Here is a 22,215-nt window from a genome sequence, read left to right as displayed (position 1 = left end):
CCCTCTTCTTTCCCATCCTATCTTATTTGTGCGTATCAGCTCGGGGTCCGGCCAGCAGCCCCGGCGAACATTTTTTTGTGCTTCGGCTTAATTTGGAGGCTCCGTCTGTTTTGTTGTTTGTGTGTGCGCTGCGGTAATTTGTGGTGCTACCCCTCCTTCTTTCTTGTAGCTGCAGCGTCTCTTTATCCCTTTGTTATCCTCCTCCTTCTGCTTCTTTTTCTGCAGACAAGGCCTGTGCTACCACCACCACTAATACCACTGCTGCCGCCCGCGCCTCCGGAACAGACACATTGTACCAAAGCCATGCGCCAGCCGCGCCACACCACGCCGCTGCTGCCACTGCTGCTGCCGTGGCTCATGATGGTGGTGTGTTGCACCGGTGTTTGCGTTGCCGCCGATCGTGCCGTGAAGCACCGCTGTGGGTTTGACGCGATGATGAAGAAATACGGCCGGCTGCCGACTGCGGTGGTGCGTGAGGTGCCGCGCCGGGGACAGGGCGCCGTGCAGGCGTACACCGCCGCCAGCGAGGATGGGGACGATGGCTGGGCTCCGATCCGCATCAAGGTGTCCGCGGAGGACATGTTCGACCCGTTGAGGCACTGCAGTGCGGCGGGGGATCCGCGCATAGACCAGAATCTACTGGCGTTAATGAACTGCGTTTTGGTGATGGCGTTTCGATCGTGGCGAATAAAACTATCCTGTGGTATAGTGTTTGTCGTTTGGTTTTCAGGCTGTGCGCGGAGCGCGTACTCGCCCATCGCGTTGAGAATCTGTTGAAGATGCCATGGTTCACCGATGTAAGTGGCAACCGCAATTATTTTAATTTCTCCGAAAGCTATCAAACTCAATGAATTTGGTATGCAACACGATTTTTGCGTGGCTGTCGGTGCGAGTTCAGCGATTTGGGCTCTCCCTTGTGCTGTTGGGGAGAACGGTCGTCCATTTGCTTGTGCCCCGCATATTGCCCCTTCCTTTGGTCTACCTTTTGCCTTCCTCTTATTGGGTGCGTATTGGTGAAAAAATTGCTGTGGTGACTTTGTATTTCTTTATTTCCTTTGAAGAATATGGATTTGGGTTTTGAGTTATTTTAAGAGAGTATTGAGGACTGTAATTCGAAGCTCTTTGCTTTGTTTGGTTTTGGCTTCACGGCTGCGCGTGGCTCTTGTGGGTAACGGTTATGTTTTTTTATGGGCACGAGCGCGTGCGTTGATATGTTTTGCGGTGGTTCTGTGGTGGTTGTTTGATGAGAAATGAAAAAAGGAAGTCAATTTGCGTGTATGAATATCATTTGTTAATTCTGCTGCTTGCTGAATATGTCCTTTTCATCTTCCCCTCTTGTTGTGCGTGTGGTTTGGTGGGTGGGTTTGTTTGCTTCTGATACGGCTTGTTTAGAGCGGGTCGCACCTTCGGGAGGAACGATAACGAGTGCTGTGGAAGACACCGAGGCAGGAAGGTAGGCGGGAAAAAGGGAGAGGCATGACGTCCGCAGCGCATGTCCGTGCAAAGGCAACACGTCGAAGCTTCTGGCAACTTGCGGGTGTTAGTACTTTACTCGTGGGGTCTACTGGCGGCGGCCTGTTTCTGTACTACCGTTATGCGCGGTTGCCGGAGCAGTGGCGTGTGGCGCGGCTCTCGAGGATGCAACCACCGGTTCGCCGCACACGGCCGTTCGTCGCCGGAACCAGCAACTGCGGCAATGAAGATATCAATCCGTGTGATGGTTATGGCTTCTCCAATGAGTTGTTATTGACTGGGGAACCGCTATGGGGAATTTCCGCTGTGTATTTCTACGGCCTCGTTTTACTCCGTTCAGTGATGCTCCTGACGCGCATGGTTCCGGTGATTTGGTATGCATTCCTGACGTATGGCCTACATCTGTGCGGGGAGCAAGTTCTTTTTGAGAAGCTGCGGGATGCGTTGACGGCGATGGGGCCAAGTTACATCAAGTTTGGGCAATGGATGGCGACGCGGCCAGACTTTTTTCCTCCAACTCTCTGTGCTGCGCTGGAAAAGCTGTACGATCAAACTTCCGCCCACAGTTGGTCCCACACGGAGAAGGTTTTACGTCGCACTCTGCATGAGGCAACACCGTCCGATGGTCTTATCGAAGACAATGGCATGACGTCATTACCGGATGTGGTCGAGACCACAAAGACGAGTCGCAAGCAGGTGGCAATGAAGCAGCGACACAACGCGCTGTATTATTTACAAGAAATTGAAACCGTGCCCGTCAACAGCGGCAGCATCGCACAGATTCACCGTGGAGTACTGCGTGAGGAAGTTGATGGAATTCCTGCGGGCACGGAAATGGCAATTAAGGTCACGCATCCTCGTATTCGTGAGCACATTGCTGCGGATGTCACGGGGATGCGTTGGTTTGTGAATATTCTCACATTCCTTTGGCCCAGCACCGTCTACTTTGACCTGAAGAGGAGTGTTCAGGAGTTTTCTTCCTTTGTGCAATCCCAGCTTGACCTCCGGCAGGAGTGCGATAATCTGCAGCAGTTCATATTCAACTTCCGTGACTTTCCCGGCGTCATCTTTCCCAGGCCGCTGCCCTCACTCTGCTCGCAGGACGTTCTGATTGAGACGTTTGAAGAAGGTGAGCCGTTGCAGGGGATTCAGAGTGGCGAGAACTACTATGATCTTGCAGAGCGGGGGTGTCATATGTTTCTTAAGATGCTCTTTGAAGATAATTTTGTGCACTCCGACCTTCACCCGGGAAACTTGCTGCTCCGGACAAATCCAGGGGCTCCCGTTAGCAGCGTATCCGCATCCCTTTTATTGCCTTCCTCCGATGCCTACTACCCAGATGGGAAGATGAAACTCCTGCATGAGCTCGTTGTGCTTGACACAGGGCTTGTATCGACGTTGTCAAAGAAGGAACGGAATAACTTCATTGCACTCTTTGCGGCGGTGGCATGTGGAGACGGCAAACTTGCTTCGGACCTCATGATCGATCGTATGCCAAAGCAAAGAAGACCTCAAAGTGGAGTGAAACGTGAAAAGTTTCGTGACGACATGCAGGCGATCTTTGACATTGTTCCGCCGGGAAAATCGGAAGGCTTTAAATTGAGCAAAGTCCGCATAGGCCCCGTGTTGGCTAAAATTATGAACACGGTACGAGAGAATAAAACACCTATTGATGGCAACTTTGCCTCACTTGTACTCACCGTGATAGTGGGGGAGGGACTTGGAAGGAGGCTGGCGCCAGATTTCAATATATTTAGCGAGGCCGCGCCGTATTTGGTGGCACTGCTGGAAGATAGTGAGCTGTACTTTCTTGCCTCAAAACTGCGGGAGACGTACGGCACCCCAGCGTTGCTACGCGACTCTGTACATTTCGTGAGGCCTGAGCGCACGGCAACCTACGCGGAGATGGGCGTTAAAAAGCTGGTCAAGACAATGGGGCATATGTGGCGACAGTTGACAGGAGAGGCCACAGACAGCGATGTGGCTACTGTGGAAAAGTGAGGGGGCGAGGCGGCACGTGCATGTGTGAATTCCTCTAATACCGCAGCTGATGTGTCTTCATGCGTGTAGTCCGTTATAGCCAAAATTCGGTTGGAAATGTCACCCAAGAGGCAGAGAGGGTAAAAGCAGCTATTGCCCATATATATATATATATATATATAGGTTTGTTGTCCTTTTTATTATTTATTTTTTATTTTCTAATTTTGGAAAAAGAGGGCAGTTCTTCTTCTTGTTGTTGTTGTTTTGTTTTGTTTTGGGAGAGGGGTTGTTTGTTAGATTCACGCATTTGCTTTCAATTGCAACCGCCAGTATCGTCGACTGCCATTGCGCACCATCCGCCTGCACGCAGAAGGTGGGGAAAGGCGGATTATTTGAAATAAAAAGCGAACAAAAACAAAAGGAGTGGTTACGCACCGTTCCACATGCCGCCAAAAGGGAAGAAGACTGTTTCACGTGGCAAGAAAAAAAAGTTGGAGAAGATTTTAGATCCTGATGAAAGGTACCGTAATGCATTGGACAAAATGCATTATCTTTCCAAAGAATCTCGTGCGGAAATCACCAACAGTTGCCTTCGGCGTATACTCACATCGATCAAGGCCTTTACGTTGGCACAGCCGCCTCTGGAGATAGAGTCACTTATGTCACGCGAGGAGCAGGTGAATAAGGAGATTGCAACAGGTGTGCCGATGAAGGTGCTGCCAGATATTGTGCGCTCACTTGGGCTCATTCCCACAGACAAGCAATTGCGTCAGATTGGGTGGATGGTCTTGAATCATGAAGAACTGCAAAAGCAGCAGCGGCCCCAACCAAAATGGGAAGGAGTTTTTGCGAAATTCCCGCAAGACAATGCGAAAGAGGTCGAGGATGAATACGACAATGATGTACAAGGAAAACTGACACTAGAAGATATGATGGAGAACCCTTTCTCTGAAACGGTGGAGTGGGCTGCGGTGGAGGGGAAGGAGTTGATAGCGGATCGTGAGAAACTGGAGGCTGTATTGCTAGATATAATGCACACGGGACTGCTTGTTTTTGACCCAGCGAACGTTCAGGGCGGGGAAAGCGCGTCAAAGTTTGAACGCGTTGTCACCGTTCTGGAGTACGTTAACCCGGAGGTTGTAGACAATATCTTTGATGTGCTTTGGTCAACCTCATATCGACAGAAAACTGGGGATGGTGTTCGCTTCATCTACAGCAGTGACCTGACACGTGTGCTGGAGACAGTCGAAGAATCTGAAAAAAGCGGTGAGCCACCTTTTGAATCGGATGAACTGGAGGATTTACTCTTGTTTGTTGGCGACACGGGGCGTGGTACGATAAGCGAGGATGCCTTTGCGTTGATTGCTTTATGAATTTGGTAATGAAACGCACGACGATCAATACGGCAGAGATTTTTTTTTTTTTTTTGGGGGGGGGGGTGCTTTTGGGGCGTGTTTGATTTTACGCTTTTTCCACAACCACCACCATTCTTTCTTTGTGTGTATGTATGTATGTGAATTCATGTAAAATAAGTGCATTTTTGCGTATAAAACTTGTTAGCATTATTATTATTATTATTGTTATTTACGGTTATGGAGGCTTTCTTGTATCCATTTTGTTTTTTGGTTTGTTTTGTTTTGTTTTACTGCGGATTTTGTTTTGTTTTTCCATTCTGTTCTTCCACGCACTCGCCCTTGCCTTCTTTCTTTTGTTTTGTTGTTCCTTAATTGCGGTGCCATGAAGTAATTTCATAGGAGTGAAGGAGGGACACAAGACGAGGGTTGGGAACTATTAAGGCGTTGTACACATCCATATCCATCCAAAGAAGGAGAGAGAGAGAGAGAGAGGTGTGTGTGTGCGAGGAACGAGTGGCAATTTATTTGGTTTTTTGCATTCCGCCTCATTATTGCAGTGTTACGAGGGGTCCGACGATGGATCGGTTGGCGAGCCTCCTGAGCGGCATGGCGCCAGGACAAATAGAACAGGCCGTGCAGCTGCTGCAGCGTTACACGGCGGCTGCAGAAGCGAACCGGCAGACAGTGAAGGGGGAAGAGGCGCCGTTTTTGTCTTCGCCCAATAGTGACGCCAAGACCGACGATGCCGGTGGTGTTGGTAGAGAAGTGGGTCACCCATCGCCCGTGAAAGCCGAGCGCGATGGCTTGAACGCCCCGGCGGGCGGGTTGGATGCGGTAAGCTCCGTCATTGCCCTCGCGCTGGAGCAGACGATCCGTGGCGGTTCTGCGGTCGCCGCTGCGAGCGGGGATGGCAGCAATGACGATGATGATGATGATGACATTTCCCTCGTTGCTCTCGCGCAGAAGAGGCAACGCGAGGCGGGGAAGAAGAGCCCCACCGCGGCGCCGAAGAAGAAGAACAAGGCACAAAACGTCACTGCGGAAGGCAAGGAAAGCGGCAACATCACCGCATTGGAGGATCACGAGAGGAAAAGTCAAAAAACGGATGACAGTGGCACCCCCTCTCGCAAGGGCACATCGTCGGCCAAAGCGGCGGGCTCCCCGTCATCACAGCAGCAGCAACAAAAAACGGCCATCGCCGCGCGTGGCCTCGCTAGTTTTGGTTTTGTCAGCACCATCAAGAGGACGACAGTGACGGTGGGTGACAAGAAGAAGCTGTTTACTCCCTTCGTGCAGGACAGACGTTTGGTGCCCTCTGCGTTACGGTTTTGGTGCCATGACAAGGATGCGCCAGCATCGCAAAAAGAACCATCCGTGCCCTCTTGTGTGCCGCGTGAGGAGATGCCGATGGGTGGACAACAGGTCATTGCCGTGGATGAAGAATCATCGCTAATGCACTTGCCTGTGACGAGTTGTGGTGACAACGAGAAGGCGCAGGATGCGCAGCGGCAGCGGCAGTTCGAGGGTGCAGCCCGACGTTATGTGTCTTTTACGGCGATGATAGATGACACCACAAATTTTATCGATAAAGGAACCCAACAAGAACCGCCCTTGCAATGCCCTTGTGCTTATCATGTGAGTATTGCTGCCCCGCGCGCCGGCTTCAGAGACGAGGTGATCTTTTGTGGGTTTTACGCGATTGGCTATGATCCATGTCAGTCACGTCCACCGTACTTTGGTACATACAACAGCCAGGACTCTCTCAACATGGAGGAGTTGCTGCAGCTCGCACGGTTTGACACTGGGAAAGAGATGCCGCAAATGTCAAATCTTGACTACGAGTATGACTCTGGTGACGACTGGGACGTTGTGGAAAATGATGAGGATCTGGGTGCGTCAAGCAGCGACACCGAGGATGAGGAGGACAGTGATTATTCCTCGGCCAGCGACACCGATAACGACTTTATCAACGATAACGACGACGAGGATGACGATTCGGACGCGGAGCTACAGCGGAAGATGGTGGAGGAACGCCAACGGCGGTTAAATCGGCTGCGTCACAAGGACAAGCTGGTGCCGGTCTTCAGTGGACCATTTGTGGGCATCCCCAGACTTGAGCACCCGCTCCGTGAGTGTGATAGAATGGAGCGACTGGCCTGCACGCTTGATGGCGCCTCATTCACGGCAATGATGGAACAAGAGATGCGGGGACTGGGCTCCGCCGCGGCATTGATCTCCCTTTCCGACGCCAACAGGAGCGGGTATGGAGGCGGTGGCACGGTACAAACAGAAAATGCAACGGCGGAGTCGTTGGACGAGAGGGTGCTACAGCAGCGGCTGGTTGCGGCGGCACTCCGTAACCGTCGTGATATGCTTCCCGATGAAATTGATGCCATGCACGCCATCATTGCAGCCAACGGGAAAATATTTCCCAAGGCCATTGTTGAGGCGTTGCAGGGGCAGCAGTTGTGCGCGGGAGTTGCGCGGGCGGAGATTCTTCGCACCATTCGACGACATTATGAACTAAAACACAAAATGATGGTGCGGCGCCCTGAGCCATGGTCCCCGACGGACGAGCGGCTCTTCAAAAAGCGACTGCGGCAGATGGCAGGTGGAAGCAATGTGAATAGAAAAGGCAGCACGAATAACCTCACCCAAAGCGCGAGCAACAAGGATGATAATAATAATATTAATAATAATAATAGTAATAACTTCGATCAGGAGCGAGGCCGCGATGAGGAGGAAGAGGCGGATGATTACGAGGATGACGAAGACGTGCCTCTGTTGGAAATTGCAATTAAGCGGCCACGTGCGGCGTGTGAAGCGATTGAGGGTAAAAATGAATGAAACCGCCTGGGTTTGCGTCTTGTCTCTGTGTTTGGCTGGCTCTCATTAATGTGCCGATTTCCATACGGACGCACGCATTCAGTTTCTCTAAAGTGAAGTGAATGAGTGGGAATTAAAAGAACAATGAGATTCTGCTTCCTTGTTTATTATTGTGTAGTTCCATTACATTTACACACAAATGCATACGGCTTCATTTAATTGGGGGAGGTGCTTAATTCGTATTTCCACACATCTTTTCTTTGCCCACTTATCAGGGAGGAATATATGTGTATCCATCACGCTTGGACGCATGAGCATTTTTTATTCTTGCACGATGGAATGGACCTGTTTTTTTCTTTTCCACCCACCCCTTTTATATATTTCCCTTCTTTTGGGTTTTTTTTTTCTTGTTTGTGTGGCCTTGGCGCCCACTCTTCTTTTTTTTATTTTTGCTTGTCGTCTCTCATCATTTAAACAAAAAAAAAAAAAAAAATTGTGCGGGGTTTTGTTTTGTTTTGATTTTTTGTTCCCTTTATACAAAGATTCAAGCGCAAACGGAAAAATAGTATGGGTGCAGTGCATTCACAGGCTCAGGAGAAACAGGGCATGGAGGAGAAGTATAACAATAACGGCACGGCACCCGAAGGGCACACAATACGCTGTGAGGGGTGGACGATAGAGAAGCCCATTCGCTCGTGGTCGGCATCGGCAATGGTATACGTGGATAATGTGATGGTGCCGCCGCCAGGCCCGGGACAGGTGCGTGTGAAGATATACGCTGCCTCTGTAAACCCCGTCGATGTAAAGCGTCCCAGGTTTGGTCGCAACAATGGCTTCTTCTCCTGGTGTAATGAAAATTTTGGAAAGGTTGGTAAAAACAGCAACAGCAACATTGGTGCCGGTGTTAGTGAGATTGTCTCTACATTCACGCGACATGAGCCACCCGAGTTTCCTTTCCCCTATGTGATGGGCACAGAAGGTGCTGGTGTCGTCGAGAGTGTTGGCTGGGACAATGATGACATGGAGCAACGCGAGCGGTACGGTCTACAGGTGGGTGATCGCGTCGCCTTCCTTGCGGACATTACAATGGCAAACGGTGGGACATTCTGCCAATATGCATTGGCGATGGCCGATGCGGTTGGAAAGATCCCATCGCCTACAACTGATGATGTGATTGGCTTTTTGGAGGCCGCTGTGATGCCGTGTGCTGTGGGGACGGCGTATGTCGCACTGTTTGACAAGCTGCGTGTCTCGTCTGGGCGTAGTATATTCATTAGCGGTGCGTCAGGTGGAATTGGCTCTGCGGCGGTGCAACTGGCCAAGTACGCTGGAATGTACGTGTTAGCGTCCTGCTCTACCGTTAACGTCGCCTATGTGAAGTCGCTGGGAGCAGACTATGTCTTTGATTATACTGCCTCAGATGTCGTAGGTGAGTGCCTTGCCCACACGAGGGGATTTGGCGTTGACTACGTGCTGGAGGTTGCCGATGCCGCGCTGGCGGTGCATCACGCAGACGCCCTGCGGTTTGGTGGCTCTATCTGCGTTCTTCCTGAGCATATGCCAATATCCAGTGAGGTGTTCTTCCGCCGGCAGCTGTCGATAGGTTACGTCTGTCTTACTGGGCTGCACGCCGACCCCCTCACACGCGGCAACCTCCGACACGTGGTGGAAACGTGCATGAAACTCTACCAGCTAGGTGCCTTTAAACTGCAGCTGGAGACTGTGCCCGTGGAGCGTGCCGACACCGCATTGGACATCATTTCCGCGGGACACACGCGTGGGAAAATTGTGCTGACAATTTTCCACCCCGACGACATGCCACATGGCGATGATATGATGGGCACCCGCCGCCGGAAACACGCAAAGGTGCAGTCAGGGCAGGCGGCACCGGCGGTGTCAATTCAGACCGCCGCTCCCCCGCCAGCGCAGTGAGTTTTTAGCCACGTATATTTCCCCGGAGTGTGTTGGTGTCGTTTGTAGTTTTTATTTCTATTCATATCATCATTTTTACTCCGTCCATTTCTCTCTCTACCTCCTCTGCTCTCGTTGCTGAAAAAGAGAATGTAAAAAAACGTGTGGATAGAGATTATTGCAATGGTAGATGTTAGCAAATGGAGGGTCGTGCAAACACAAGAAAAAAGCAGGTGATTTTCCCTTTTTTTGGCGTATTCCAGAATTTCTTTGGCCTCCTAACAATTAATTTGCATGGCGGGGTTATTTGACCCAACGTCATGCTCTCTACCACCCTTCCCTCCGCATACACACACACACACACAAGCCGATTTATGAATGCATGTGACCCGTTGCTCTCTTTCCCCTTTTCTCTTGCATTTCTCAGGAATGTGTTCTTTGCTGGCGGCAGGGGCTGCAACAATCCGCCTTGTCTCGAGGCGGCAGCGGACAATACACGGAGATGCCGTGCCGATCTTTACCTCCACACGGCGGTACGTGAATGCACTTTACCGGGCTCCTCCCGTACAGACGGTCCCAACGCACAATTCAAGTGGAGAAGAGGTTGACACAGAGTTGTTTATTCGCCAGTTCAAGGAACTTTTTTATGCGCTGAAGCAGACTCAGCTTGTGGAACAAATTCATGAGATGCGAACCTGTCCGTATTATGAATGCCTCTTCACTGCAGATCTTATTTTTCAACACTACGATATTGTTTTGCCGATGCCCAAGTACGGCAGGGAGCACCGCAGTTCAGAAATCAGCGAGACGCTTCGGTATTTACGAGCCTGTGGAGCCTCGGGTGATTTTAACCACATTCTGCAGGACGTGAAGGGTGGGGCTGCGAGTGGTGGAGACTTTGTGTCAACATCTCATGGCATTCTCATGGCATATGGCACTGCACGGACAAACAAACTTTCAATGATGGCTCTCACAGGGAGTGGTACTGCAGATGAGGCGGCCGCTCTGCAGCAACGTGCACTAAACGTGGTGCCCATTGAAGTTTCACCGGATGCTCCACCACTTGCAGATTTATTGGCTTTTGCTGGCAAACGTACACTTATCGTACAGGACACGGTTCATGGCCGTCATGCGGCGGAGGCGGCCGCAAGTAGCATTCCAAAAATCCCGTGGCAGATATTACGTGTGGAGCCTGGATGTAGTTTCCTTTCCCATCTCTGTGGTGTGAACGCGGTGTATGATGTGCTGGTGGATCAGGACTACCCGCATTCTATGGAGCGCATAGGCGAGGCCGGCTTGAACCCGTTTCCGGTGGAGTGGACAGAACCTCGAAAACTCGGAATTACCATGCGCAGTGTGTGCCTTATCGCCCGCTTTGCTCGCGGGACCATGAGTGCTGGCGGTTATGCGGACAGCGATGGTCACCGTGCGGCGTCGTTCACTTATCACTCCCGCGGTATAGCGAAGAACACCCGTCTCTTCCAAAACGGTCACCGCCGCCATGGCGATAACGGGGCGCCACTGGAGGCGCAGCTGCGATCAGGTGAATTGCCCGAACCCGTCTACCAGCGTCCGCCGCGATACGCGCCGCCCATGCATCGCCCCGGCGGTCTTATGACATCCGATGCGGAAGGAATGGAATGAACACCACTTCGCGAGAGGGAAATGAAGTGGCATTCATTGTTTTGTTTTGTTTTATTTTTTTTCCTGTGGGTGAAGAAAAATGGCGCGAAGCGTGGAGCATGGTGAACGGTGGATTTCTGTGCGCTTTTTTTTCTTTTTTCTTCATCCCTCAGCAGAGCGCATTCATGCAATGGACTCACAACTGAATATTCCACAGTGTTGTTCTGGCTCTTTCTCTCTTATTTATCACCGTCAAAAGTTTGGTGATGCGGATTATCCCTTCCCGTTAAAGCGAATGGCGACACACACCGTGCAGACGCATCCTTCGAAGTTCTCGACGCCGCTGGCGTTCTTTGTTGTTGTTTTTTGCGTTAATCGTCCCTCATTGCATTCAAATAACTGCAAAAGGCAAATCGGGGATTTCTCTGCCGCCCTTCACAACGCCGCACATCATCATCATCATCATGCCAGCAAATGGAGATGTTGATCGCACACTCCCCGTCAGACTGAACATCACCCTCAATGAAACCTTCTTTGCTGGTGAATTTATCAATCCATTTCATGGAGTGTCGCCTCGACTCGCTCCCAATTTGCCCTTTAACCCGCGAGTATGGCGTCATTTCGGGGAAAATGTTACAGATACCGCGTAAGTCTTTCTGTTGCAGCCCTGCTGAAACGCACGGAGGAAAACAAGTGCAGTCTCCAGTTCACTGCGGCTTCCTCCGTGTGGGTTTGGCCGATGAAGGAGGTGATGCGAGAAGTGGAGAAAGCGAGCCATAATTAAATCATGCCTGCAGCCACGTCAACAGACGCACTGAAACACCGCGCCAAGGACGGCTGCACTCGCGGTAACTATCATTTATCCTTCTTGGCGGAGCCATATTGATACCATTCTCATCCTTCTGCGTGATCCGCTGAGGGAATGGCCTCCGTTGCCCGTCCCATGGAACATTTTTCATCGAATAACAGATTTATAAGGGAATTTGCGCCAGAATGCGTGACCGAGCTCAGCAACGGTTGATGATGCGGGAGAAACCCCAGGCACAGTGTTCACAGGCGCCCTTCCAACAAAATCATAGTGCTGGTGGGGTGATTTTTCTTTCCGACCGACAGGAGAATCCGTGCGCCATAACGGGACGTTTGAGTGAGCTCCGCCGCCATGAATAGTCCACGCAGCATTGAGCGGAAAGCACACAGTTCATGGCATAAAATCATTTTTATTCCTTTTTGTTTTGTTTTGTTTTTTTTATGTTTTTTTGGCTGCCTTTATTTGCAGATTGGTCTCTTTTCTTCAATCTCGCCATAACCCCGTCGGGGTTTTTTTCTCTGGGGGGCGGCAAGACAAACTTTTTTAGTTCGGGACATTCGGGCTTTCTTATCGTGTTGTTGTTTTTGTTGTTTTGTGAATGACCGAATTGTTTCTCCTTTTTTTGTTGCTCTTTTTTTTCTTTTTTTTTTTTTTTTTGGCTCCGCTGCTGGGGCGGTGGGAATTTATTTGTGAAATAATAAACGACTATTTGTGTTTGTGTTCCTATGGATTTTCCGCGCGGAATGAACACGCCGTGTAATTTCCTTCACTTTGCTCACTGTATTGAGCCTCCCCTCTCTCTCTTTCTCTCTTTTTCATTTTTTTGTTTCCTGGATTTTGGTCGAAAGAGTAGATAGATACGCAATGGCAGGTGTTGCGGACAGTGCAGCCCTGCTCATTCCGCAGCTGCTCGCGGAGAATGCCCGGCTCAAGATGAAAATTGGCATCCCAGACAATGAGCGAGTACTGCAGTCTGTCTTGCAGGGGCAAGTGCAGCGATTCTTCGACGATGCGAGGCGCACATTGGAAAATGTCATGTCAAACGCAGTTGTGTTGGGAGGTAAGGCAGAAGAAGAGGGGAAAGAAGAAAGTGAGGGTGAGACACAACGAGTTTCAGCGCTTGTGGAAACATTACGCGTGTTGGGCGCGCAGAACGAGGAAATGGTGCAGAAGCTGAGCGAGATGCAGACACAATGTGTGGCGGGGCTTAACGGTAAGTTGGAGGTGCTGACGTGTGAACGAGACACGTTACGCCAGCGTGTGCTGCAGCTGGAAGAAGAACTGGCGGCGGCAAGTGCCGAAGCTACAGAAACTGGCGAGCAACCGCCCTCGTTGTTGGCGGAGTTGCGATACTTACGTGCATCCGACGCGCTTCTTCGACAGCAATTAGAGGAGCTCCGGCAGAGGAGTAAAGCGTCAACAGAAGAAGCCAACAAGAATGTCAGGGAAGGTCTTCATGACACTCTGAAGCTTCCACGTCTGCTTGAGCACCTGGGGGAGATGCGGACGAGAGTGTATCAGGTGGAAACAGAGCGTGAGCTGTTCCGCCTGCAGATGGAGGAGTCACAGAAGCGAGGAGGGGTGTGGCATGCATTACGTGAGGCGCAGCTGGAAGAGAAGGTGGCATTGGGTCAATCCACGATACAAAACCTCCTGACGCGTGTGGCGGCGCTGGAAGCACGTGAGGCGGAGGCACAGACAACGGCGGAGACGCACAAGGAGACCATTGGGCGGCTGGAGAACACCATTCAGTCTCTACAGACGAAACACACGTCGTCTGACGAGGCGCTGGCTTCCAAGCGACGTCGTGTCGAGAAGGAAATACTCGATAATCCCGACTCTGTCCGCCGTGAACTCATCACATTTTGGCAGGAGGGAAGTGATGAGTTGCGGCAGTTGCGAGAAGAGGTCGAAGAGCTGCGAGAGAAGGAGCGGATACTGCGGACCACACAAGAAAAGTTGACACGGATGGAGCGCACACGATCCACCGTGACGAATAAGTTAGTCACTCTCGCCGAGGAAATTGGCCGCGTGCGGGAGGAAAATCAATCGCTGCGGGCACAATGCGTGGGGCTTGAGGTGGAACGTGACTACCTGCGCAGCAGTCTTGCTTCTGCCATCTCACACCACATGCAGGAAGAGGAACTGCAGCAGTGCAGCGCCGCGATACGAGACGCCGCCGTGAAGGCTGCTGCGGCAAGTTTAAGCGTTGTGGCCGACCCGCAGGCCATCCAGCAGGCAATGCGGCAATTGCAGGAGCTTAAGAATGAGGTGGCGCAACTCACCAAGCAACGGGAGAAAATTCATCGCTACATTACGCTGCACGAGGAACGCATCACCGCCCTCATTACACGTGAGGCCTTGTTGGAGAACGAGGTTACTCGGACCTGTAATAGCGTTGCTGACAATGGCTCCGTCTTGCAGAGGGTTAAGAGGGCGGAAATGCAGGCTTTTGATTTGCTAACTGGTTTGGCAGAAGAAACCAGTGTCCACACGGAAGGTGGTATGCGGCGAAAAGAGACGTTTCTCGGCATGGAGCAGCGCATCACAGAGTATGAGCAGCAACTTGAGACGTACCAAGAAAAGCTCTCAAAAGTCATCAAAGAACGCGATGATGCAAAGAAACAGTTTGAGGAACTGCAGGCAGAAATGCGTTCCACGCTTACCGCACGCGAGACTGCTATGACAGAAACACTAAACAGCAATGCAGCGTTAATGAAGTCCACGGATTCATTGCGATTGGAGAATCAACAGTTGCGTGCATCCTACAATGTCTCTGTCCTATTTTCGGAAAAACTGTCGACGGCTTTGGCTGGATTGTTGGAACTCCTCCGCGCAGAAATGAGTTTTGCTGCTTCTCTCAATAACATGTTGACGGAGTTGCGTGCAGAGATTGTACAGCTCACACGACGCAGCGCCAATGCGTGGAACACGCGTGAGGGTGAAGTTCAAGAAGTGGTTGAGGCGGTGAAACGCATGTGCGGTTATATCCTTCAGGCGGTGGAGCAGCAGCAACGCGGCCACACGCTGGATGAAACGGTGCACATTCGTCACTTGATGGAAACTCTCAAGAAGCAGGAGCAACGACTGAAGGAGACGCAAGAAATGTTTACACATGCATGTCAAGAATTGGGCGAAGGCCTGGCACAACGCATCACCGCAGCGCTGCAGAGTGCAGATGTGATGTGGAAGAAGCATACGGCAACGCTGTTGGAGGAACGTCAGCACCTGCAGGCGCAACTAGGAACCGAGAAGGATCTCTTGGCAAGAATAGAGCAATCTATGGCAGCTCCTGCCAATACTAATACTACTAATTCCGCAACAACAACAACCGTCGACACAGGCGTGAAGGCGGCTGAAGAGTCACATGCCTCTCACCACCAGGTATTGGATGCGATCAATCAGTTCCTCGCAATGTCATCACAGGAGGTCGCCGAAAAGGTTGGGGAAGAAGAGCAGGTGGAAGAGGAGGGCGGGGAATACGGAGATCCATCGCGTGGATTCTCCGGGGCAGTTGTCTCCGTGACGGATGACACAGGTGATATAAGGGCGGCCGAAGAAGAAGAAGGAGAGGAGGGGGAGGAAGATGTCACGCAGTCCTCACCCGGACAGAGGTGAGAATGAAAGGAAAAGAAAATAAAATGAATTAAAGTTAGGCGAGGGGAGAACTTGTCGCCTTTTCCCCCCATCTTTTGATACGGCCGAGTTGTTCCACAAAAAGAAAAAAAAATTCTCGGATTTTTTGATTTCTCTGGAGTGTTGTTTTTTTTTTTTCTTTTCTTTTCACAATTCATGCTACGTGTGTCCTTCTGCGTCTGCCTGCGAAAAGGAGAAAGAGAGGAGTTTTTGGGGTGAAAAAGGGGGTTAGGGGCAGACCATACATGAGGGTCTTGGTGGCCAGAGCACGCGGTTGAAGCATTCATGAAGGTGATCCCTCCTTCTTTGCTTGCACTGCAGCAACATATTGCTTCCTTGCCGTTTGATGTGCTCATCCGACGCATTCACTCCAGCTCTCAAGGTAATCCCGCACGATCCCTTGAAGCCCACTTCATTGGTGCCCGTTCCCACTTAGCCCGCGGCAAGGGTCAAGGGTTTGCCGAGCTTCCACAAGTGAGTGGGGAACAGCTCGCGTCAACGTCATCGCAAAATGCAGAGACCGTGGTAGTATCATCCCTGCAGCTTCGGGAGCTCTTGAGTGAACGACTCCTTCAAGACGTTCAGCAGCCACGGACGCGGTTACAGTTGAATGTTGATGATCTTAGTTTGATTCTCGCCAACGCCGTGCGGCATAAATTTTCTTTTCGGCTCACCAATACAACGTTACGACGCTTCACGGAAGCTCTAAACGGTGTTTGGGGCAAAGATGCCGCATCTCAGCAAATCGAAGCCCTTTCTCGTGTGATGGAAGCTTGCTGTGATGGGCTTGAGGGAAATGACTTGATGACATGGGATGATCTGGCAAACCTGGTGGCGATGGTAGAACAAAGGTGGTCACTCTTTACCAAATCCAATTCCCTCTGTTGTTTACTTTTACAGTTTTTCTCTTCTGTGATTGCGGTAGAAGTCTCGACGGAAGCGCCAATGCCAGGCATATTGAGAGCCGATCCCGTACTGCTAAAGGAACGATGTCTACAACTTGTTCATGATGCTACTGACATTTTGGCGGACACGTTGGAGGCCGGTATCCCTCTCACTTGGAGCCCCGCAGAGTTGCAAGGCATGTGTAGGGTCGTGAAGCAGCTACGTCACTATGAGCATGTTCGAAGCTCCTTGAAAACTAACTCTTTGGGACGCGTGCGTTTTTGGAAGCGAACTGCAGCGACTGCACCTGCTGAACCAGCGGATGCTGTACCTGTCTACAAGCAACTTAGTCGATTAGTGACGACTCAAGTGCTTTCCAATAGTCGTTTGGTAACTGATGTGGAAGCCATGACACTAGCACAGGTTGCTGGAGTTTTTTCCTCTGTTTCATTTGCTTGTGGGACTGAGGCGATTCTTCGGTTTACCGTTCCCGTTCAGAATGTTCTCAAGAGAGTCGTTGTCGCTGACGCTACGAGTATGAGGCATGTCATTTGCATCGGCGAAGCGAGTCTTCATGTGGAAGGAGCCTCTTTGCTCTTTGTAGAGGCGGTTCGTTCCATTAGTCGCTTTGCTTTTGTTTTAACATCTGCTGCGACGTGGGATTTGCTGTGCCGTGTGTGCGCATTGTTGGAGGGCGCCCCTTTGAGTTTACGCGCGGTGGTGGTAATGTGTTTGTGCTCGTTGCAGGGTTCGCTGGAAAAATCGCGGCGTCTTCCCTCGTCCGCCTCACCGGAGTTTGCGTCGTTTCGTTTGGCGGTCGCCATGGTATGCACCCTTCTCGCGCAGCACAAGGTGCAAACAGGTCAGCGGATGGAGGAAATAATTCACAGTGTGGTGGAGGCAGCGCCCATGATGCGTGACGGCGGTAAAATTGGCGCCTCGACGCTTGTGCGTTGTTTTTTCTTCTTGACCTCGACCCGATCGCATGCAAATTCGGAGCGGCAGGCGCGGGCGATTCACCTCGCAATGGCGGAAGCCAGTCGGCTTTTGAATGAAAAAAATGAGGACCATCCAATTCAGTTAACGAACGCGGAGCAAAGCATGTTGCGGAATTCGTTAAAAAGGTACCGTGAAATGTTAGCCCATTCCGAAGCGAAGCGAAATACATTTTTACAAGGCGCTGAAACTCAACACGACGCACCCGCTTCCTCCCCACGTGACGCCGACGCACCGCCAGCACCACCGTCAGCAGCGGCAGCGTCCCGACAAGAACGTTTTTCGCCCTCCGCTTCAAAAACGGCGAAAACAACAGGTCGAATTTAAAAGGGACGGACGCAACCGCAATGAGAGAGAGAGAGAAAGAGAGAGACTGCGAATTCCCACCCTCAGGCGAGAGAGAAAAAAGTGTAAACTCACAGATGGGTGCGTCGTTGTTTTTCTTATTGCCACTATTACTGTCGCCTCCCTTTCCCACTTTCCCTCTTCAAAGGAAGGCGTCTACGAAAACCATGGCGAGCGACACCGGCGCCGCGTACTTTTAGGCGGTCCCAAAGGAAGGGAGGGGAAGACGCACGTCCAAGGAAACCCACGGCTCGCCGCACCAAAAAGGCAGACGACGGGGCGAACACTTTTTTCTTGCCATAAAATGCTATAACAATTGTAAGCAAAAACGCGAGCCTTTTTGGAGCTTTTGCCCGCAATCTGTGCAAAGCAAAACTTGGAATTTTACAGCTTCAGTTGGACGATTTGCCTATTCGCAAACCCATGGGACGCCGTCGCGGCCCCATGCGGTCATGAAGAAAATGAGGTCCCAGGCAAATTTCCAGTACTTAAAACAATAAAAGGTCCAAAAGCACAACAAAAAAAACACCGTTTTCTCGCAACGGTCATGGGCACTTTCCCGCACAAATTTTCCGACCACCAAAATGAAATTCACCAACGCCGCCCTTTAGAAATATGAAGTTTAATGTGTTGCTTAACATTGTGTTGGCCCCGGATCGGATTACATTGTAAATCCCCATCGCCAAAATAAGCCCAACCCGTCTCGCAAAGGCGCGTTTGAAGACGCGACACGAATGGTATTGCGAATGCGCCGCGCGGTTGCTTGCCGGCGTGGCGGCTAAGGAATGCGCGGGCTTTCCCGCAGGCCGATCCTGCAGCAGCGGGGGACGCCTCCTGGCGCTGCTGCTTCGATGCCGTGTGGCGTCTGGGCTGTGTGCGCAGCGATTTCTGTGCTGTGCGGTGCTTCTCCGTGTGGGGAAAACCATGTCACAGAAATCGCATTTGAGCTAGGGAAGCGGTGGAGGATGTTCCGGATGAAATGACCGACAGTGACTGAAGAGATTCGAGAATCCCGTCAATGTAGAATCACAGTGCGGACATTTCTCCTTCCGAAGGCGTGTGACGGTCCGTCTTCTTACTGGAGAGACGTCTTCGTCCCCTCGCCGACGGGGGAACAGTGTCCGTCCCCGGTGCGGTTGGATCGTTGTTAGAGCGCATATATGCAGACTGTTCCGGTGAGATGTTGCAGAAACGGCATTGGTTTGTGCAATCTCTCACGGCCCAGTATAGTCGGCCCCAGAGCTCAGATTCCCCGCACCTTGCCCTTGCGAGGTGAACCAGTTCCTGACGGTGGAGAACTTCCTGAGTGATCAGGTCCTTACCGCTGAGATCTGATGGCCTTGTGCCGCAAAGCAAGTAGCGGTGAGTGTCTTGACGAATGGTACTACGCCACTTGTTGGTGAGCTGGGTAGTAAAACATGTCAGCAGATCCGTATGCCATAAAGGTGAAATTTCATTTTCCGTGTGTTGTCCACTTTCCATAGTCTGCGTCGCATACTGATCTGCAAGCTCGTTAGCATGTGCTCCACAATGTCCGTAACAAAACTGCAGGTGCACGGACCAGCCACCACACGTCAATGTCAAGAGACGCTGCCAGATCCGATCCTCCGTCCAATCTGTCTGACTGAGCGGGCCCTTGTTTAGAGCCGCTAGAAGAGACTGAGTGTCCGTAACCACAAGCAGGGTTTTACGCCTGTGGCGGATACGAGGGATCATCAGCTTCTCCAGGGCTAGAAGCAGCGCACGGGGTTCCGTCCTGTAGCTGCATGGGCGTGCACCGCAGTTTATGCTGGCCTTTTCTGTTATCTCCGATGAGTTGAGGGATGAAAGCAGTATTCCAACCCCTGCTGACTTGGGGACGTCGACACCGCCATCGGTCGCAAGTATCCACGAACGATGGCTGTGCAGCGCCAGAGCCTCTTCGCTGACCCTGCGCCTTTACCTTATCAGCTCTTCTTCGTCAGTTATTGAGAGGTCTATCGGAAGTTCCACGCCGATGGTGGCCCGGTGAGCGGAGGCCGCAAACCAGGGAGGAATGGAGCTGCGAAAGAACCGCTCTTCGCGTGGTGAGCTCTCGGTGATGCCATAGCCCTTTGTGTATGCGTCTGCAAAGGCATATAGCTCGTCCCGAGATAATGGCGAGATGCGGAAACCAGCGCGAGGCGGTGGCTCAGGCGGGGGTCTCCGCATCCAGTCCGTCTGACATGCGCGTGTGTTCTCAAATACTGAGAGCCGCGCGCGCAGGCAAAGGACGTGGAGCGGCGGCATATTAGCCTCTAGTAGTTCGGATTCCGGGTCGGCAGTGCTTGGAACTCCGCTGACAATGCGTGCTAGGGTTGCGTACGTCTTCTGCATCTCATTCTTCGCTGAATTCGTCGCTACTGCCCATATGAGCTCACTGCCATAGCGTAATTTGGAAGCACCGTATCCAATGACGAACGTGCGTAGGTCATGTGGAGATGGTCCCGCCTCTTTGTGCGCTATGCAGCGTAGCTGCGATATCCGTTGCGAAGTGGCAGCGCATTGCTTGGTGGCCGCCACATTTAGCGTCAGTCGTGGATCGAGATCCATGCCGAGAAGCTTCGTAGTTCGCGATGCCCCCATGGTCATAACTGGGATTTGACATCCAGCCACTACCAGGGGCCACTTTCCTTCACGATCATAATCTGACTCCGTGTGCGTGGAAAGTGTGAGCCAAGCAGCTTCACACTTTGACGGGTTAATGGCCAGGCTACTTTCCTGACTCCACGCATGCATTTTTTCAAGAACCATGTTGGCAGTGGGAATGGCGTCTTCCCGAGACTGCCCCTTAACGATAATAGAGAGGTTGTCCGCATACATGTCTGCTGTGGCACCCGCAAAGCTGTTCAACAGATTGAGAAGTGGGTGTACGTAAAGGGAGAACAAATATGGTCCCAGCACGGACCCCTGAGGAACTCCTCGCAGCATGGGACGCCGATCGCTGTGTCTGTGGCCAACTCGTGTCTTCGCGTAGCGACCACATAGAAAGTTTCTAAGCCACCCTCTACAATTCACCCCCGGAATGTTAGCCAGCAAGCGACTGAGGACTCGATGGTCTATGGAGTCAAAGGCCTTGCTGAAATCAACCAACACCAGCAGGGTCCGATGGGGTCTGTAGTGGGGTTGAATGCCAATACCGCTCTTCTTGGGAAGGCTCACTTGGAAATAATGATTTCTATTATGCTCCACTTCGTGTATCAGGTGTGCCAGCTGCATCGTCGTGGTACGCATACTACGATATGCATACTGGTGGGGGTGTGGCGTCCACACCCAAAGCAATCTCTTCAGTACCATTTTCTCAGCAACCTTACTCACAATGGAGGTAAGGCTGATGGGTCGATAGGACTCAAGCGCTTCCGGCGACTTACCGGGTTTTAAGAGCGGGACGATGGTAGCGCGTCTCCACTCAACCGGAATCGTGCCGGTCGTCCAGCTGCGGTTAATGCAACGAAGAAGGAATCGAAGGCCCTTTGACGAAATATGTCGCAGTGCCTCACTGTCGACTTCATCCGGTCCGGGGGCCTTGCCATACGGCGTATTACGTAGCGCAGCAAGCAGTTCCGTACGATTAAAAGGCGCATCAAGAGGGGAGTGAAGACGAGCAACTAAACCAGATGTAGCGGCAGACTCGCTGTTGTTCTGCTGCCCAAAAAGAAAGGAAGCATTAATGTTCAAAGATGCGCTCTGTCTGTTGATGCCTTTGGAAAACCTAATTGCCTTGTGAGAGGGGTGAAATGGAAGAAAGATGCGATTGAGAGCATTCGCTGCTCTCCTTGCTGTTTTATAAGTGTGTTGACCGTCTTCTAATAAAATTGATGTGGGGGATGGAATTGATGCCTTTTTTCGTCCGGAAATGTATTTCCATGCGAGTGGCTCGCCTGGATTTAACTTGCTGATGCGGCGTAGATACGTGTTGCGCCAGCGCTCTCGGAGTAGGAGGTAGAATTGACTCCTTGTCCGTTGCATTTCTGCCTCACGGTCGGGCGTCGGTAACTGTAGATAGCGGGCCTTGCTGTCGGTAGCCATCCGCTCTGCCTCCATGAGAGTGTCGTCCCAAAGCCTGGGACCGTCCTTGTGCATGCCGCGGGGGCAATGTCGTCGATACGAAGTTATAAGCGCTCTCGTGAAAGCCTTAATGCCGGTGGACTGCTTTTTATAGTCGTATGCCGGAAGTTGTGCGTCGAAGTCCTTGATGAATAAATCCCACTTGCACTTCCCCCAACTGTAGAAAAACTTAGGTGCCGAAGGAGGTGCCGAAGGTATGGTATCCTTAAATGCCTGATGCAGCGTGAATGTCAGCATATAATGATCACTAAGCGGCGACACAGAAGCTGACCAATCCGACACAGTCAAATG

At 51.5% G+C, this 22,215-nt stretch overlaps 7 protein-coding genes and 1 pseudogene across 7 annotated transcripts, besides 15 other annotated features; all 8 read left to right on the top strand.

The window, feature by feature from the left end:
- Positions 1-16,407: part of a sequence feature (heterozygous, non-Esmeraldo-like haplotype) that runs on past the window's edge.
- On the top strand, positions 304-975 carry Tc00.1047053507623.101 (annotated as a pseudogene).
- Positions 1,477-3,474, top strand: Tc00.1047053507623.90 (hypothetical protein, conserved; the record flags this gene model as incomplete). Its single annotated transcript, XM_807915.1, has 1 exon — positions 1,477-3,474. The coding sequence occupies one exon, from the start codon at positions 1,477-1,479 to the stop codon at positions 3,472-3,474; it is 1,998 nt and encodes a 665-aa protein (XP_813008.1).
- Positions 3,613-3,635: a microsatellite.
- Positions 3,648-3,679: a sequence feature (AT_rich).
- Tc00.1047053507623.80 (hypothetical protein, conserved) lies at positions 3,897-4,826 on the top strand (the record flags this gene model as incomplete). Its single annotated transcript, XM_807914.1, has 1 exon — positions 3,897-4,826. The coding sequence occupies one exon, from the start codon at positions 3,897-3,899 to the stop codon at positions 4,824-4,826; it is 930 nt and encodes a 309-aa protein (XP_813007.1).
- Positions 5,015-5,038: a microsatellite.
- Positions 5,074-5,119: a microsatellite.
- Tc00.1047053507623.60 (hypothetical protein, conserved) lies at positions 5,385-7,655 on the top strand (the record flags this gene model as incomplete). The annotated part of the gene is made up of 1 exon (XM_807913.1): positions 5,385-7,655. One exon carries the CDS (start codon positions 5,385-5,387, stop codon positions 7,653-7,655), a length of 2,271 nt encoding a protein of 756 aa, XP_813006.1.
- Positions 7,483-7,519: a microsatellite.
- On the top strand, positions 8,202-9,566 carry Tc00.1047053507623.50 (oxidoreductase, putative; the record flags this gene model as incomplete). Its single annotated transcript, XM_807912.1, has 1 exon — positions 8,202-9,566. One exon carries the CDS (start codon positions 8,202-8,204, stop codon positions 9,564-9,566), a length of 1,365 nt encoding a protein of 454 aa, XP_813005.1.
- Tc00.1047053507623.40 (hypothetical protein, conserved) lies at positions 9,924-11,189 on the top strand (the record flags this gene model as incomplete). The annotated part of the gene is made up of 1 exon (XM_807911.1): positions 9,924-11,189. One exon carries the CDS (start codon positions 9,924-9,926, stop codon positions 11,187-11,189), a length of 1,266 nt encoding a protein of 421 aa, XP_813004.1.
- Positions 11,226-11,251: a microsatellite.
- Positions 12,394-12,423: a microsatellite.
- Positions 12,594-12,633: a microsatellite.
- Tc00.1047053507623.30 (hypothetical protein, conserved) lies at positions 12,841-15,594 on the top strand (the record flags this gene model as incomplete). Its single annotated transcript, XM_807910.1, has 1 exon — positions 12,841-15,594. One exon carries the CDS (start codon positions 12,841-12,843, stop codon positions 15,592-15,594), a length of 2,754 nt encoding a protein of 917 aa, XP_813003.1.
- On the top strand, positions 15,898-17,820 carry Tc00.1047053507623.20 (hypothetical protein, conserved; the record flags this gene model as incomplete). Its single annotated transcript, XM_807909.1, has 1 exon — positions 15,898-17,820. The coding sequence occupies one exon, from the start codon at positions 15,898-15,900 to the stop codon at positions 17,818-17,820; it is 1,923 nt and encodes a 640-aa protein (XP_813002.1).
- Positions 16,408-16,437: a sequence feature (areas merged during assembly that could not be assigned to a particular haplotype. This can correspond to areas where the two haplotypes were merged or to regions with more than two copies in the genome that were merged during assembly.).
- Positions 16,438-18,622: a sequence feature (heterozygous, non-Esmeraldo-like haplotype).
- Positions 17,843-17,866: a microsatellite.
- Positions 18,623-18,639: a sequence feature (haploid, non-Esmeraldo-like haplotype).
- Positions 18,639-22,215: a mobile genetic element.
- Positions 18,640-22,215: a sequence feature (areas not merged during assembly with more than two copies in the genome that could not be assigned to a particular haplotype).

This window comes from Trypanosoma cruzi, genomic scaffold (genome assembly GCF_000209065.1).
Source record: "Trypanosoma cruzi strain CL Brener 1047053516273 genomic scaffold, whole genome shotgun sequence".
Taxonomy (NCBI): Eukaryota; Euglenozoa; class Kinetoplastea; order Trypanosomatida; family Trypanosomatidae; genus Trypanosoma; species Trypanosoma cruzi.
The sequence above is the reverse complement of the archived record's forward strand: the minus strand, read 5'-3'. Positions and strand labels throughout refer to the sequence as shown.